The 18,510-nt window shown below is 36.8% G+C and overlaps 1 protein-coding gene across 1 annotated transcript in view; it reads right to left on the bottom strand.

The window, feature by feature from the left end:
* The window catches only part of PPP1CB (protein phosphatase 1 catalytic subunit beta), a 37,396-nt gene extending 19,145 nt beyond the window's left edge, over positions 1-18,251 (bottom strand). Inside the window, 2 exon segments of the mRNA NM_001003034.1 lie at positions 38-169; positions 18,200-18,251. Of these exon segments, the coding sequence (NP_001003034.1) occupies positions 38-169; positions 18,200-18,251 (184 nt within the window).
* Between the last annotated feature and the right edge of the window lie 259 nt (positions 18,252-18,510).

The following is an 18,510-nucleotide window of genomic DNA, read 5'->3' as shown; positions in this document are numbered from 1 at the left end:
TTTAAAATAGAGCTTCCAACTTTACTCATTTACATACCACAAATTTTCAGGGGTGCTTCCAACTCCAAAAGAATAGGCTGGCTGAGAAAGATCTCCCGAGACTTGATACATAAGCCCCGAACTTCTGCTTCAGTCATCTGCACAATCTTTCCTGGACGACATCCTCGTACTGTTAAACAATAAATAAAATGGTCAGTTTTTAAAAATTTATCTATAAAATAATAATCCTTAAAAAAAAAGTCATACCCATATTTTGGAGATCAGGAAAGTCACACTGTCAGTAAACTACCAGATACCCTGTTGGGTCCTATGACTAACAGTAAGATTATTCCAGGGATCTCTGGGTTCTATCTATATTGTTGCTGGTTCCTGATGATGCTCCTAAAGGCTACTGCCACAGAAACGCAGTCCTCTTTGCTCTCCAGTGGCCAACCTTGAAGCCCAAGAGACCCAACAGTTGCAGAGACAGCACCTTTGAGGACAGCCTACCCTCTCAGCAAGTCTTATATTTAGGAAAAGGCCAAAATACCATAATTAAAAACCAGTGGTTATGAAGAAAGGAAATTAAACAAAAAGTAGCTGTCAGCAGGTGATTTAGTTTCACACACTTCCTCAGAATATTATGAGCAGTCCTATGAATTAAAAACCTTCCTCTCCATTTTCTGATCAAAACGAAACAAAATTTAAAAGGTGCCAGATAGTTATTAAATTTTAGTGATTATGTTCATAGTAGAGCAGTAGCCAGTTTCCCAAAGTGGTTATAATCAATTTATAACCCACCAACAATGTTGCTCTACTTCTTTACCAACACTGAGTATTATTAGTGTTAAATTTTAGCCATTTTGTTGGGTGTATGGTGGTATTTGATGATATTTCAATTTGCTTTTCCCTGATGATTAATGTTGATTACCTTTTCATGTGCTTAAAGGGCTATTTGGATATCATTTTTTGTGAAGTTCATTTGTTAACTGTCTTTTAAAAAACGGATTTGTAGAAATTCTTTATATATACCAGATGAATCTTTTGTTGGATCCATGTATTTTAAGTATCTTTTCCCAGTTTATGGCTTGCCTTTTCTCTAATGCTTTTTTTGATGAACAGAAGTTCCTTAAAGACTTATTTATTTGAAGGAGGAAGGAATGCGCATGGGAGAGGGAGGTGCTGAGGGAGAAGGAAAGGGAGAATCTTCAGCAGACTCCCCACTGAGCAAGGAGCCCAACAACTGCTAGGCTCTATCTCATGACCCTGAGATCATGACCTGAGCTGAAATAAAGAGTGGACATTCAACCAAGTGAGCCACCCAGGAACCAAGAAGTTCTTTATTTTAATGCATTTAAATCCATCTTAATTAATTTTAATCAATCTTTTTTGGTGTGTTTTACATCTAGTTCAAAAAATTTTTTCTCCTCTAAAGGTATTTCATTGTGTTTCCTTCTAGATTTTTTACTGTGTTCACCTACCTTATATTTGATAATCCATCTCAATTGTGTGTCTGGTTTGAGGTAAAGGTCAAGTTTCATTTTTACCCACACAAATATCCAACTGATTCAGCATCTTTTATTGTAAAGATCACCTTTTCTCCATAGAATTGTAGGGGTAGTGTTGTAGAAAAATCAGATGACCATACATGAATGGGCCTATTTCTGGAAACTCTATATAGTCCCATTAATTAACACAATTTGTTTTTACATCAGTACTTAATCTAGGTTTTTACATTTTCAAGTATGTTTTAAAATTGGCTTTTCTATTTTCTGACACCCCAACCTATGGAAGTTTTAATTGGGAATGAGTATAGTCCAGGAAGAATTACCTTAATCAATAAACATCATATTTTGAGTCTTCCAATCCATAAACATCATATTTCTCCTTTTATTTAGATTGTCATTTGTTTCTCTCAGCAATGTTTTGTAGCATCTAGGTGGCAGTCTTGCACATTTTCATTAAATGGAGTTGAGGGGGCACTGCTTTGTAAATGTGTTTTCTTTTTCATTTTCCAGTTGTTCAATATTAGCATACAAAAATATAACTGATTTTTGAATACTGACTTTGCTTCCTATTCTAACAGTCTGAAGATCCCTTTGGACTTTCCAAGTATACAATCATATCATCTCTGAAGACAGTTTTACTTCTCTTCCAATCTTTGTATCTCTTTATTTTTCTTCTTCAATGAATTGGCTAAGACCTCTACAACAATGTTGAAAAAAATGTGCTAATGATCTTGTCTTGTTTCTCAACTTAGAGGAAAAAGCATTCAATATTTCACCATTATGATAACTATAGTTTTACACATACTCACCTAGTTTGCTAAGAATTTTTATTATGAAGGGTACTAAAATCTATCAAATACTATATCTCATCTATTGAGATAATCATGTAATCCCACCTTATTCTGTTAATATGATTTATATCGAGTGTTCACCTTACCTTGGATTCCTAGAATAAACCCCACCAAATTTGACATTATCTTTCTTATTGTAAGATTCAATTTGCTAATAATATGCTCACAATTTCTGTGGCTATATTTATGAAAGATATTGGCCAGTAATTTCCTTTCCTTGGTATCTGCCAGATTTGGGTATTTAGGGTTCGGCTTTAAAAACCACCACCACCACCAAGTTGGGAAGTGTTCTCTTTTTCTGTTTTCTGTGAGAGACTGTATAAAATTGGCCTAATTTCTTCTTTAAATATTTAGGTTGCCAGTGGAACCAAATGGTCTTGGAATTTCTTTTTGAGAAATACTTCAAGTACAAATGTATTTTCTTGAACACATATAAGACTATTCAGATTTTCTATTTCTTGTGTCAGTTTTGCCAAAACAATTTTTCATCTAAATTATAAAATTTATTAGCATTATTTATAAAATTTTGTTGTCCTTCAAAATACATATTTTGAAGTGATTTTCTCTGGATCACTTGAGAATACATTGTATATATCATGCTCCTTTACCAGGATATTATTTCATAAGAATTATTCTCTTATATATAGCACAGTATAAAATAACAAGATTCAGGGAATTTATTTTTTAAAGATTTTATTTATTCATTCATGAGAGACACACAGAGAGAGGCAGAGACATAGGCAGAGGGAGAAGCAGGCTCCATGCAGGGAGCCCGATGTGGGACTCCATCCCGGGACCACAGGATCACACCCTGAGCTGAAGGCAGATGCTCAACCACTGAGCCACCCAGGTGCCCCAAGATTCAGGGAATTTAACATTGATATAAATATTTAATGTTAAGAATATACTGTAATTTTAGTAATTCTCCTAATCATGTCCTTTATAGTATTTTCTTCCCCTCTCATACAGAATTCAAGCCAGGATTACATTACTGCTTTTATTTGTTCCATAACTTTATTCTCCATTACTAGTTATGTCTCCTGTATCTTTTTGATATTGGGAATTTGTTTCCTATTTCTACATTATTAGTCTTTCTAGGGGGGTTTTCATTAATCTTTTCAACAACTTTATTTTAAAAAATCATACATTTCCTTTTTATTGGATTTCTGCTTTTTATCATATCTTATATCTTTCCTTCTACTTTTTTTAAAAGATTTTATTTATTTATTCATGAGAGGCAGAGGAAGAGTCAGAGACATAGGCAGAGGGAGAAGCAGGCTCCTCGCAGGGAGCTCAATGTGCAACTTGATCCCTGGACCAGGATCACACCCTGAGTCGAAGGCAGAGGCTCAACCACTGGGCTACCCAGGCATTCCTTTCCTTCTACTTTTTTGAGGGTTATAATTTGCTTATTCTTCTCTTGTCTGAAATAGAAGTTTAATGTTCAGGCTCCCGACCCCTACACTAAAATATATAAAGTTCTACATCTCCCTCTAAGCATTGCCTTTTGCTACAATTGCACAAGTTTGACATGTATTTTCCATTATTGTTCAGGTCAACATATTTTTTATAATTTTCACTATTTCCTCATTAACCAGTAAGATATGTAAAAATACACTGCTTATTTCTAAATATTTGAGAATTTTCCAATTATATGCTACTGGTTTCTAGTTTATCATTACTGAAATCAGAGAATCTGAGGTCTCAGATTTACTGAGATTTGCTTTGTGGTACATCATATGGCCTATTTTAGTAAATGTTCATTCCATACTATTTGAAAAGTATCGTTGCTGGGTGAAGTGCTCTGTGTGTGTCAATTAGGTCAAGTTTACTGTGTTGTTTAAATTTTCTAGACCCTTACTGATTTTTTTCTTTGTTCTATAAGTTATTGAGAAAGGTCCATTAATTAATCTATATGATTGTGGTTTTGCCTATTTTAACCTTTTGATTCTATCAACTTTTCCTTTTTGTGTTTTAGACCTATATTAAATATCTAAAAACTTTAAGATTGTTCTATTTTCCTGTTGAATTCATCTTTCAACATTATGCAATACTCTTCTTTACCTCTAGTAATACTTCTTGCCTTATTTTTTTAAGTAAGTTTATTTACTTTTTAAAAGATTTTATTTGAGAGAGAGCGAACGAGAGCATGTGCGACTGTATGCACAAACAGGGGAAGCAGCAGAGGGAGAGGGAAAAGCAGGTTCTCCACTGAGCAGGGAGCCCAACCCGGAGCTTGATCCCAAGATCTGGAGATTATCACCTGAGCCAAGGCAGACACTTAACTGATCGAGCCACCCAGGCACCCCTTAACTACTATTTCTGACATACAGAGCCAACCAGGTTTCTTTTGGTTAATATGTGCATGATGTATTTTTCCCATTCTTGTACTTACCCATCTGTGCCCTTAAAATTAAAATATGTCCCTTGTAAACAGTAGTTAGGTCTTCGGAGCTTTGCCTTGAGTTTTTACTTCTTTGATATTTACTATAATTATAGACAAAGTTAAGGTCTTCCATCCTGTCATTTGCTTTGTTATCACATTCTCATTCCTTTACTTTTCTTACATTTCTTTGAAATAATATTATTCCATTTTCTCCTCTATTGGCTTTTTAGTTATATATTCTTTTTCTTTTGGCAGTTACTCAAGAGATAATGCACTTTTGACTTAGGTACCGCTTTCTGGCCTTTTGTTCTATAGTCATATACCGCTTCCACACATTTTAAACCCTATGAGCCATAATTACTATTTTAAATAGTATTAATTTATATTTACACACATTTATCCTTATTGTTCATTTATTTCTGCCGTTCTGTTCTGAGATCATTTTCTTTCAACATGAACTTTAATATCTTCTAGTACCAGTCTATACCAATAAATTTTCTCAGCTTTTGTGTCTTTATTTTTTCTTCACTTTTGAAGGACATGTTTACTGGATTTAGAATTCTAGGTTAGCATTCTTTCTCTTCTTTCAGCAGCTGAAGAGACTTTTCTATTGTTTTTCTGGTGTCTGTAGTTCTAGGTGATGTATGTATCGACCATCACTGTTCTTCTCTGGCAGCTTTTAAGATTTTCGTTTTATTTTCAGTGGTTAACTCTATGATGGGTCTCAATATGGTTTTATTTGTATTTTCCTACCTGGAGTCCACTGAGCTTATTTAATCTGTATTTTGGTATCTTTCTCAGTTTTGGAAAAACTGGTCAGTATTCTTGGTCAGTATTTCCTCTACCTGTATTTCCTCTCCACCTGGGACACCCATTATGCATGTTAAACCTTTCCACTGTCTCCTGCTTTCTCTATTTCCCCCTCTATTTTTTCCCCTCAGCACCGCATAATTTCTACAACATTTTTTGTAGCTTACTACAACTCCCTTCTGTTTCTAATGTCCTAGTAATAAGCCCAACTCTCAAATTCTCTTTTTTAGTTGTAAAGTTTCCAGGTCTTTGATAAATTTTTCCATCACTTATTTATCTTGAGCATATATATCTAATCCGTTAAAGTCTCTGTGATCATTCTAATATCCGAATTGTCTATGGATTTGTTCCCTTTTTTCCTCTTGATTTTTGGTCAATTAAGCCTGTTATTATTTCACTGAATGAAATATCTGATTATGGATGAAAATTGTGTAAGTTCTAGATGACATCTTCCTCTGTAAAGTGTTGTTTCCTTTTAGCAGCAGGGAGAATAACAATGACTTACATCTTCTTGAGGACTGCAGTCTACTTCAGTTTTGCTCTCCATCTTAGGGAGTGGCCATGATGGAATATCAGTGGAAAACTCACAGTGTAATACAGCCCCTCTCACTTGGCAGGCTTCGACGTTTGCCTCTCTGGCACTAAGGTGATGCTGGAATCTCTGCTTGGATTTTTAGCTTTCCAGCTTACCGTTTTCTTCTGGGTTTTCCTAGGATCTTGTCTTGCACATGTGTACCTTAGAAGTGAGTCAATGAGAAATGTGTGGGAAATAACAGAAAGGGAGACAGAACATAAAGACTCCTAACTCTGGGAAACGAACTAGGGGTGGTGGAAGGGGAGGAGGGCGGGGGGTGGGGGTGAATGGGTGACGGGCACTAAGGGGGGCACTTGACAGGATGAGCACTGGGTGTTATTCTGTATGTTGGTACTAAGGGGGGCACTTGACGGGATGAGCACTGGGTGTTATTCTGTATGTTGGTAAATTGAACACCAATAAAAAATAAATGTATTATAAAAAAAAAAAGTGAGTCAATGACTTTAGGGGGACCTAATTCTGGGGTTAGAGTCTACGTGGTTCTCTCTTCTTTGGGATTCAAGTTTCAACTGTTTTAATCGCCTCAGACTTCCATCTTTCCTTTAGTCCAGTTAAGACTGCCACTTTTTGTTTGGGATCTATTATTCCTCTGTACCTCCAGGAAAAAAGCCAGTGATTGGTGAGCTTACTGGTGCTTCCCTTTTTACAGAGATCAAAACCCTCAAAAATTTTGTGTTGGTTGCTCAAGTAAATATAGAAAAGGACACAAAATATGATTATAATTAGCCATACATTATTCAGATAATTACATATAAAGAAATTTGAGGAATAACTTGCAAATGCCTAGATACTAATGGGTCATAACCCCCTATTTAACCAATTCTGACAGTATCAGTCACATAACTTTGGTGAAAGCACCAAAGTCTCCTACTCCTGATAGGTAATCTTTCTGCACAAACATGTCTACATCAGGAAAGGCGGAAAACATGGAGCTCTGAGGGTCAAATCTGGCCCAACTCCTGCTATTGTGAATTTTTATTTTTTAAAAAATTAGGGGAAAAAAAGACACATAAAAATTATATAACTCTTCATACATAGTGTTCTTCTACCAGAACACAACTACTCTTGTTATTTATTTTCTTCCTCTCACCCCCATTAAATTATGTATTATCTATGGGTACTTTCATCATACAATAGCAGAGTACATTAGTTGCAACAGAGAGACACAGGGCACTCCCATCACTTCACACTGCTTCTCATGGTACTACAAATTGCAGAGATACCCTTATAACTCAACAGCATCTTGAGTGTCATGCTTGTTGCTGTACTGCAACAGTTCATTCTACTTTTATTATAGTGCATACTCATCATTTCAAAGCAGAAAAACAGAATGCAAATGTTATATTTTTAAAGCACAGTGCAGTGTGGATTATTATTCTGTTACTGAATCAGATGGCTAGGCATTGTAACATTACAGCTGTGCTCAAAAAATATGTATATATGTGTGTACACACAGGGGCGCATATATATTTACAGTACCAGACTAAGCACTCATCACAACATTCCCATCTCACCAGAATCAATAGAAAAATTTGAAAATTTTAAATGGAATTTCATCATAGAAGAATTTCTTCACAAAGATAAAATGAGACTGCAACCAAAGTTAAGTTTCTAACTGGCTTGTGTGTTAGCAAGAAACACCATTCACTAATGGTGAGTTAATGAAATCATGTTTGATTAGAAAAGCCAAAGAAGTATGTTCCAAGAAAATAAACTTGTTTAAGACTATTAACCTTCCTGTAAAAACTGTTCTTGAAGTGTTGAGGACAATGGGAACATCAATAATCAATCAAAAAACAAGACAAAATGATTTTGAGTGGTCTTCCTTGGCTCTTGGTGAGTTCACAAATATCACTGATACTTACTTAACTGTTGGCTTATTTGAGGAGCCAATATGAATTAATTGACCGAAGAGTTAATCTCTATGAACCATCGATGTGGAACTACAAACAAAAATATTTTCCAGAAGTTGAGAAAAACAAAACAAAAAATGATAGTGGCAAAAATACATATGGAGTGCAAAAAAATCTAGTTAGACAATTATACAAAGCTTGTGAAAATTTAACGTGTTTATACTGTATGGAGCAATTGCTCAGCAGAGAGGCATTTTATTTTTAAATTTTATTTATTTAAGGGGAGAGGGGCACAGGGAGAAAAAGAATCTTAAGCAGGCTCCTCATCCGGCTCAGGGCTTGGATCTCATGATCCTGAGATCATAACCTGAGGTGAAATCAAGGGTCAGATGCTTAACCAACTGAGCCACCTAGGAGACCCAACAGAAAGATATATTAATCTATCACATATTGTTGAGCCCCTGGTATCAATAGTGAACATCATTAGTGTTCATGAACTTAACCACTGCCCATTCCATGAGTATTAGAAATAAAAGCTAAATATCTCGAATTACACTACCACACAGTTTAACGGCCCAGTTGTGACAGTTTTATTGTGTTTTTTTGAGCTCAGAGCCAATACTGAAATTTTTATGAATGACAGCAATCATTATCACTATTATGGGGAATTTTATAAATTAGATTTTGGGGCAAACCTGAGTTTCTTAATGATCCAATCTAAAATTCTAAGGCAAAAAAATACTTAAACACAAAACGTATACTGTGGTGTCATTTTGATAACTAATGCTGCTTGAATCACAAGCAAATGTCAAAGCTGCTTTATATACTCCCAGTGTTGCCAAAAGTTAAAGCAAGATCTTCATTTCCTCACAGATTTGCACTGGAGATATTTTCAAAGATCAAGCCACAATTCCAACAACATTCTTTAGATCTCAATGCTAGTACAAAATATATCAAAATCTACTTAACTGTGTAAGCTGAGTAGTTTCCACCTAGCCCTCTACCGGAATTGATTAGTGTGCAATGTGATGACACACTAAAAGGCAAATATCAAGAGAGGAGTAATAGAATTCTATAAACGCTTTCCAAATGCCTAAAATCATTAACTAAAATCATATGCTTGTGGACTGATATCAGTATTTGGCAGCACCTATCTGTGTTAAGATACCTTCCCAAGATGAAATACAGAAGACCTCATTATAGATCAGCTTTAAGAGGTTAACTCTTGCAACTGAGCTTCAATTAAACAATATGTTATCTTCTCCCCAAAGAAATCCCCTCTTCTCATGATTACACAATTGTATTCACTCATTATAGTTCAAATTTCATATTAACTTAAAAAAATTTTAAATGCAGGTTTGTCTTTTAAATTACAAACAGCATGTGAAATGCAGGTATTTTTGTGCATATGGTGTACATACTAATTTTGTTTCAATAACCACCTGTTTTCTCCAGCAAGTTTTTACTAGTAACTGCCTTCTCTAAAACAAAAGATGCCAAGAAAAAAGAAGCAACTCCACTATCATGTTTGCCCCATGAAATCTTAGTAATCCTCATTAACCTTTAATATTTTAATTCACACTTACTCTACTCTATCCTACCCACCCCCAAACTCACTCAAAGTTATATATGAATCAATAGCAAAGTTAACTTAAATCCAGACTTCCTAAATTTCCTAATTTTTTTCTGTAGGATAAAATGGCAATTTTTCCATATTTAGCACATAAGTCTCCCTTTAAGCCACATAAAGTAATAAATAAATAAAAATCTTACAAGTGGCTAAAATGTGTAATTTTTGTTTTAAGTGAAACAATTAGGGAGCTGTCATACTTTCCATTTATCTTAAATCTGCTAATAGGAATAATTAATGTGGCCTTCAGGAGGTCTGTGTAATACCTCAAACCATAATAGTGTGTATTTATGTGAACATACATATTTTTCTGAGAAGGCCTATGGCTTTCATGAATTCTCAATGGGCCCTGTGAATAACCATAAGTCAAAAACTGATTCCAGATACACTAGTAAGCAATTAATGAGAAAACAGTAAGGAAGAAAAATAGCAGATACAAGTAAGACCCAGATGTTTCAGGAACAGAAGAAAAGTCCCCTAGTTCTGTGATTATCAAAGTGTGATCCCCTTCTCCACTATGTTGACATCTGCATGGTACAAAAGCAATAGTGGGCAAAACTGCTATCACCATAGCACAAACCAAATCAGTGGCACCAAGCTGTACTGGTATAGTCACTGATGGCATTCACTGCCATGCACTTAAAGTGAAACACAAAAAAGTTAAGTGTCACTTAAGAATGCCCTCGAGTAGTAAAAATTATCAATTTTATTAGATTTCCATCGTTGAGTATATACCTTTTTAATATTTTGTGTAGTGAAGTGGAAAGTGTCCATTTCTGTATACCAAAGCACAATGGTTGTCTTCAAGAACAGCACTCGTGTGACTGTTTTACCCACAAGCTCAACGAGGCACATTTTTCACAGAACATCTTTTTTACTGGAAAGCACAACTGACAAACTATAGTTATTTACAATTAGGTATTTAACAGATACTGTTGAAAATGAACAAAGTGAGTCTGTCATTTCATAGAAAACAACTGACAGCATTTGTGCTAATGATAAAACCCAAGCTTTCAAGTGAAAGTTAAAATTTTGGAAACCTTGTATCCAGCACACGAACTTGACAGCTTCTCCATACTTAAAAAAACTTCTGAAATCTTGTAGTACTAACAAGTATGATTTTTCTGAAATCTTACAGTATTAAAAAATACAATTTTTAAAAAAGATTTTATTTATTTATTCATGAGAGACACAGAGAGAGAGAGAGAGAGAGAGAGAGAGAGGGAGGGAAAGAAGGAGAGTCAGAGACACAGGCAGAGGGAGAAGCAGGCTCCAGGCAAGGAGCCTGATGTGGGACTCGATCCCCAGTCTCCAGGATCAGGCCCTGGGCTGAAGGTGGTGCTAAACCACTGAGCCACCCGGGCTGCCCAATATGATTTTTTAAATATTGTGTAAGATGTGTTCAACATTTGAACATCCGCATAACTCAGTTTAACCAATATTTTCCAAATGGCCAATGCATGTTGCCAAGAATGTGTAAGATACATTTAAAGTGCAAGATCAATGCATTTTCTTGAAAAGTAACAAAAAAACTGATATTTCAGATTCCATATTACAACTAACGTTTATACTCCTTCATTTTCCAAATACCTATCTGTATGATTAACTTCTATAAAACCAGACATTACAGGGATTTACTTATCACATTTTTTGTTGCTTTAGAAAGCATTATTTATGCTAACATGTAATGGGTCATTATTATTTTTAAATGAACTAAAATTTTTTTAATTGTTTAATTTCTAACACAGTACCAGTAACACACATAAATAAAAGCTCTTATCCTCTATTCTTTTGAGGAATATAAAGTGGTCCCAAGACTCAAAAAGTTTGAAACCCACTGCTCCAGTCCCTAGCCAAAAGAAGGCATACAACAAATCTCCTTAAATTACCTTTCACCATGTTATTCTGCCTAGAAATATCTGCCTCTCAACACCAACACTAGCATGTCAAACGAGATTACAAACTGTGGATGATGGAAATACGAAAGAAGTCTTTTACACATACATACACATATATGAGAAGAGTGGGAAAAAGAAAAGAGAAGAGTGGTTGTATGCGATTAATACAATGTGAGGAGGACACAATATGTTAGATCTTCACAAGGAATAGCCATCTCAAAAATTACTATGGGGAGTGAGAGCTCAGCAGCATAAAAAGTCCTCTATTACAGTTCAGATTTATATTAAATATTAATAGCAGCTAACATTTTCTGAGCTTTTATTATGTATTAAGAATTGTTCAAAGTGTTTTATCTCTTCAATCTTTACAGATGCATTATGAAGTATATATACTTAGTATCACCCCCAACATGCAGAAGAAATTGGGCCAGAGCTGAAATTAAAAACATGCGGAACCTGTACCTTAAACCAGTATAAACATCACCTCCCACTGTATCAATACTGATGAATCTTAAGTAAATACATTAACTGAGTAAACATCTGATTATCATTCAGGATTAATGTAACGCATAACTACTGGAGTTTAGGCCTGATGTTCATAAAACACAGTCCTCCTTTCTGTCACTGTGTAATTTAGATCTGTCTCTCACTCAGAAGGCTGGGTATTTTCTCTGATTACTTTGGCTCAAATATCTGATAAATATTCAAATAACATAGATGAAACCTACAAATACCTATGAAGTTTCCTTTTCAATTTACTAACTGAAATAAAAAGTCATTATAGCCATAAAATATAACATTAAAGAAAGCTATATAATAGATGTCCTTAAACTTCTTTTTTTTTTTTTTTTCCTTAAACTTCTTTTATTATGAAAAGTAACTTTTGATTTCTCTCATCTTGAAATGGGAGGTAAAATTAGGGGAAAAGTCAAAGTAGTGTTAGATAAATACTCAGAGCAAGAAAATGCTTTGGTCAACCTGTAATGACTAGATGGGAATTTAGTAATATTCTGATGAATATTCTGGGGACAAAATTCCTTTACAGTGAAACAACCGTGTCAAAACCTCCAAATTACATAGTGTTGGCATATATCAGAACCCAAAGGCAATGCTCCAACTATTACTTAAAGACCTCTTGCCCTTGCACAGACACAGGTAAATCTGGGAAGGCAGAAAGAGTCCTGAGGCCAGGGATTTTGGGAAAGGAGATATATTTATCTGTCTGTCTATCTGATCTCATAAATCACTCTGCTACACATGTGAATAGAGGCAGAATAAAGGCCAACTGCCACTGTCCTTGTATTACTTTTTCTACTGCATTACAGATACCCACCTAGTGCAGGGACTGAATTCTCCATCACTAGGAAAAGACTGGCTACTGGTTATTTATACTTGCTTAACTTCAGAATGAGTTTCTGCATTTTTAGTCTTCCACCTCTAGCTGTAGAATAAAGACTAATTTCCATTAAAGCATTTTCAATTTTATTAACAGATGGAAAGTCCCTGTTGCATGGTGTATCTCAGAGAATGAGATGTAAAAAAAATTGCATTCCACCTACTAATAACCAAGACTTCAAAGGTAATCCAATTCAATCCTGGGGAAAAGTAGAGTTGTACAAGAGATGTGACCCTGATCACTTTCTCCTTCCTATATTCACTGATCCTCTATTTTTCCAGGAAAAGTAAGTCTTAAAATGGCTACTTAGAGCTGCTAGAAGGGAACGGATTGCTGCATAAGGGTATAAATTTGTATCCACTCAAAATTAAATCCTAGAAGATTCAATTGGGAATTCCCATCCTCCACCAGCAGCACTGCATTTACAAACCATTTCTTCTCTTAGCATCCCTATATCCCAAGTCTTCCAGAATAAGCTTTGTTTCAGAAGTACTTAATGATTTTAGTTATTGTTTCTAGAGATCTTGACATTCTTATTTACCTGTTAGAATTGAGAACACATGCCACACTAATGAATACTGTTAAACAGTAAGCATGGAAAATAAAAGAAAAAAAAGCCTACTAGATACAATTTGCTATCTTCCCCATTAAACCTAAGTCTTAATATAATCCTGTCTCTAGATTCAGATAGAAACAGATTTCTAAATCCCAATGAATTCTAATCTTGGATTTAAATATTTACCAGAAAATCTCTAGCTCCACATTCAAATAACAAAACAAAAACACTTATGGACTACTTCAAACTTTTCTCTCACTTACTGGAATGAATTAAGAGAAAAACAAACTTTATTTCTGAATCAGTTAAAAAAATATACCATACCTTTATATATCCTCTAGCTTCTCATTCAGGAAGAAGTTAGGAGAGAAAGTATCCCTCAGATGATCATCCCTATTCCTCAACCTGCTTTTTCCTAACAAATCTGGTTTTGAATCTATACACACTTTCCCTGCGGAAGCTGAGGTCGAAGCCGAGGTCACCAGGAACACCTAGACTACTAAGCACTTCCTTCAAACTGCTTAACCTTTAGACTTTTGGGTCATAATTAAACAACTGAAATTGGGGTGGGGGGGAGAGGCTTTAAACAGTCTGGCAGTTTCTCAAAAGGTTAAACATATAGACTCACCATATGACACGACTGAGTTCCTAGCTGTATACCCAAGAGAAGTAAGTGCCCACACAAAAGCTTGTACATGAATGTTTATAGTGGTATTATTCGTAATATCCAAAAGGGGAAACTACCCTAATATTCTCAAGCGATGAATAAATAAAATGGGGTATATTCATACAATGGAATATTATTCATTCACAAAAGGAATGAAATACTGAGACATGACACAATATGCATAAATTTTTGAAACATCAAAAAAAGCCAATCACCAAAGACCACATATTATATGTTTTTATTTATATGAAATGTCTGTAACAGGCAGAATCCATAGAGACAGAAAGAATAGTGGTTACCTAGTGCTGGGAGAGGGATGAAAGGAAAAAGAGTGACGGCTAATGGGAACAGGGTTGTGTTTTGAGGGTGGGTGGTGGTGGTAAGAATGTCCGAAAATTGATTGTGGTGATGGCTGTACAACTGTGAATATACTAAAAACCATTGAATTATACACTTCAAATAGGTAAATTACACAGTATGTGAATTATATCTCAATAAGGCTTTTATTTAAAAAGAGAGCTTTAATGTGTTTTTATTAATCTACTTCATTTTCTCAAATCCGTTCTTTTTTAATCTTCAAAAGGACATATAAGAAAACTTCCTATAGGCTTAGTCTGTCTTAGCCTAACTGAATCTTTAGAGTACATAATCCACAAGAAAGGAAATGATCACAGAAGGTTCACAAATTTCAGGCATATATATACACATATAATATACACAATAAAATATGACATATATAATAAGCATGTATTCATTATCAACAGATACAACCCAGTTTTTAAACACCTGGATCAAGTCTAGTTGGGAACAGAGCTAATGGGAAGCAATTTTTCACCCTATCCTCTTCACAAACACATCAATCTACTCATTTCACTTTACCTCCTCCCAAAATAAAGCAACATTTATAATTTGAATAAAGTTTGCAAGGGGATTATGCTATACTCCCACTGCCATTCTAACTCCTTTTGGAACTAATGATCAAAGTAAAAAGCCTTCGCTGGGTTTTCCAGGACATCCACAGAAACTAGATTTAATTTAAACAGTCAAGAGCACTATTATAAGCTACAAGAATGTGGTAACAGGGTCACCACAGGGGACAGCATGGTAGGTGTCTTTGGCTTTTAGTTCTAAGTAAAACTTAACCCAATATACTGGAGGGATATGCACTATTCACACAAAAAATTAGTATATGGCTTTGTATTAAATAAATTTTTAAATGTTCTAAAAGCGCTTTGAAAATATTATCAGTCATATGCCCACTCCAAAAAAGAAAAAACACAAAATAACTCATAAAATGTAGTTACTAAAAGCTGATTGGTAATTTGATATAATAAAGAAAAAATTGAGAACATGTTTTGGAATTATGATCAACATTTTAAAATGGGACGAAGTCCTAATTTCTCCCCCTAATGTGGACATTCTGACCAAATTTTAACTTATATGTTCATTTAATACTTAAAAAAAACCTAACTATAGTTATTCTGCTAGGCAGCTTTACAAAGTACCATCATTTGAATCTGAGTTAAATTTAACGAGCAAGTAATTATTACTGAAAACCAAGGCAGACAAAAACATTTTCTTTCGCTTAAATACTAAAAATAATTACTTTTTAGAAAATCCAAAACAAACAAACAAACAAAAAAAGAAAGAAAATCCAAGTCTGTCTGGATGTCTCTGCACAGGTCTAGATTTTGGAAAGGGAAAAGAGAAGGAAGCTGCAGAACCTAAGAATCCCAAGAAGGTACTGTCAAACTAAATATATTTCCGGGATTAAGAAGCAAGTAATGAGGGGATCCCTGGGTGGCTCAGCAGTATAGCGCCTGCCTTAGGCCCAGGGTGTGATCCTGGAGACACGGGATCGAATCGCTGCATGGAGCCTGCTTCTCCCTCCGCCTGTGTCTCTGTCTCTCATGAATAAATAAATAAAATCTTAAAAAAAAAAAAATGAAACTCTACTGATGGGAGGGTGTTGAATATATTAACTGAGAGGAGGGTGGAAAAGCCCAGAAATCACTTTAGACTGGGATCTCTTTTGGATAAAGAGCCTGTATTTTCTCTTTGGATTCCTGGTGACTAACCTAAAGCAAGTCAATAAATTCTTGTTAACTTAAAAGAGGAAAAATGTCTAGACTAGATTTCTCTCCAAAAAAAAAAAAAAAAAAAAAAAAAAGGGCGGGGGGAGGGTAAGGTGGGAGAGAAAGAAAGATGGTCCAAAGCCAGAACCGAACATTTAATGTGAATTCACAAAACTAATGGAATCACTCAGCCTTTTTCCTTCCATATCTTTCTTCCAATAAACTTGAACAAGCTTCTATTGAAGCTACTGATTATCTTTAAAAAAAAAAAGTGCATCTGACTTAAAAGGTTCAAGCTTAAACACTTAAAAACACATAAACCTACTGTTCTATGCCTTTAAAGTATACAAATACGTAAGTGTATGAAAAGTAGAAATGAAGAAGCTGAGATACAAACATCAGGTTTTAAAAACAGTTAAATTTACAAACCAACTCTAAAATGAATAAAAAAAAAAAAAACTAGTGAGCCTGGGCTTCCCCAAAAAGTTAATGAGACATTAAAATGTCCTAAGTTCCCTCTTAGAACAATGCACAATTACAAACTACAATTCTTTTTTTCCAAAGTTAAGTATCTCATATACCCAGCAAGATAGTTCACATCTGTTAAAAAGTCCACCAAGTCTTAAGCAGTGAACGCTGACTACAGGCACCAGGGGGCCTCCCAGGAATAACTTGGTAGTAAAGGAAAAGGTAAGTAAGCGTTCCTGGTAAAACTTTACTCTTAAAAGACTGCTGGAAAGCTTTCACATCTGGAGCAAATAAACCGTAGTTTGTTACACAACGGGCACACACACAACGGATGAGATACCGACTGGGAAAGGGAACTAGCCCGCCCCCTCCCCGACCGTCCCCCAAAATACAAACTTCTTTGATGGTTTTCCAAACCTAAGTATGCACTGCGCTTCACCGTAGTAAACAGTTACCTTCAGGTGATCTGAAAGCAAGAAGTCAGCCAGTGCCGTATGCACTCCGACGTTTCCAACACAGAAGACTAAATTTTTTTAAAAAGCCTGTAGCTTGTTTTCTACACACTTACAAAGCGACTAGCGGTGATGTAAATTTTAGGGGTAAAGGGATTCACAAACAGAAGACTTGCGATTAACTCTGAATATCATCCTGGCCTCTCCCATCTCTTTCTTCCCTTTCCCTCAATCCTCCATCCATAGAACTCTTCAATAAAAACAGAAGCACCCGGAAACTTCAAAGACTTGCCAATACCTTTTAAACACAGGAGAGGCGTCACCTCAGACCTTTCCTAAGTTTGTGCAGAATTTAAATCCTGCTCAAACCTGTTCGTGAATTCTCAGACCCGAAAGCCAATCCCGTCAGCAAACGCGTCTACCTATTTCTTTCCTGGGTGCACCTTCAGCTCGATCAGAGACTTCTATTTCACTATGTCAAAAAAAAAAAATTTTTTTTTTAAATAAAAATAAATAAATAAGAGGTTCTCCACTCCCGCTAATGTTATCCTCTCTTTAATCAGAGTTCGTCCCGTAGGTAGCATCGTGTTAAAAGCGCCGAGGAGATCCAACAATGGTCTCAACGAGAAGGTTCTCATAAAATTCACTCCCCGGAACAAGAATCAGAGGCAGCCAAGGGCAATGCACAAAGAGAACAGAGAAGAAATACACGTTCCACGGGCACACAATGCACAGAAGCCCGCATCCCCGCGCCCTCGCACCCTCCTCGGGAAGGGAAGGGTCACCCGGCGCCCCTGGCTCGCCCCCCCCCCCCCGCGGCCGGCGCGAGGCCGTGACGGTGCCCGAGGGCCGGCGGGGGCACCGCCCGCGGAGACGGCCCCTCTCGCACCGCCTCCCCCCGACCGTGTTCCCGGAGGCCGCTCCCCCCTCAGCCCCCGGCCCAGCAGCCTCCCGGCCCCCCTCTGCGGCCGCCGCGGGGCGGGAACCGGGGGCCCCTACGGGCTTGGGCGGCGGAGGGGACACGAGCGCTGAAGGGGGCGCCCCCTCCCCGCGGCCGGCCGGGCCCCGCACTCACCCTCCAGCAGTCGGGTGATGAGACTGTCCACGTTCAGCTCCCCGTCCGCCATCTTGTCGGCACCAGACGCTCCTTCCCGGCCGCGGGAACAAGGGCTTCACGGCGGCGGAGGCTGCGGCGACGGCTCGGCGCTCCCTCACCTACAAGTCACGCGGCGTTTCGACCCCGGCTCCAACTCCCCCTTTTCCCCCGGGCCCTCCCCCCCACCCCCTCCCCGCCAACTAGTGGAGCGCGCGTACCCTCGGAGGCACACAAGGTAAATAAATAAATAAACAAGTGGGGCCCCACGAACCGGGCCGCGTCAGACCCAG

Source organism: Canis lupus, chromosome 17, assembly GCF_011100685.1.
Source record: "Canis lupus familiaris isolate Mischka breed German Shepherd chromosome 17, alternate assembly UU_Cfam_GSD_1.0, whole genome shotgun sequence".
NCBI lineage: Eukaryota > Metazoa > Chordata > Mammalia > Carnivora > Canidae > Canis > Canis lupus.
The sequence above is the reverse complement of the archived record's forward strand: the minus strand, read 5'-3'. Positions and strand labels throughout refer to the sequence as shown.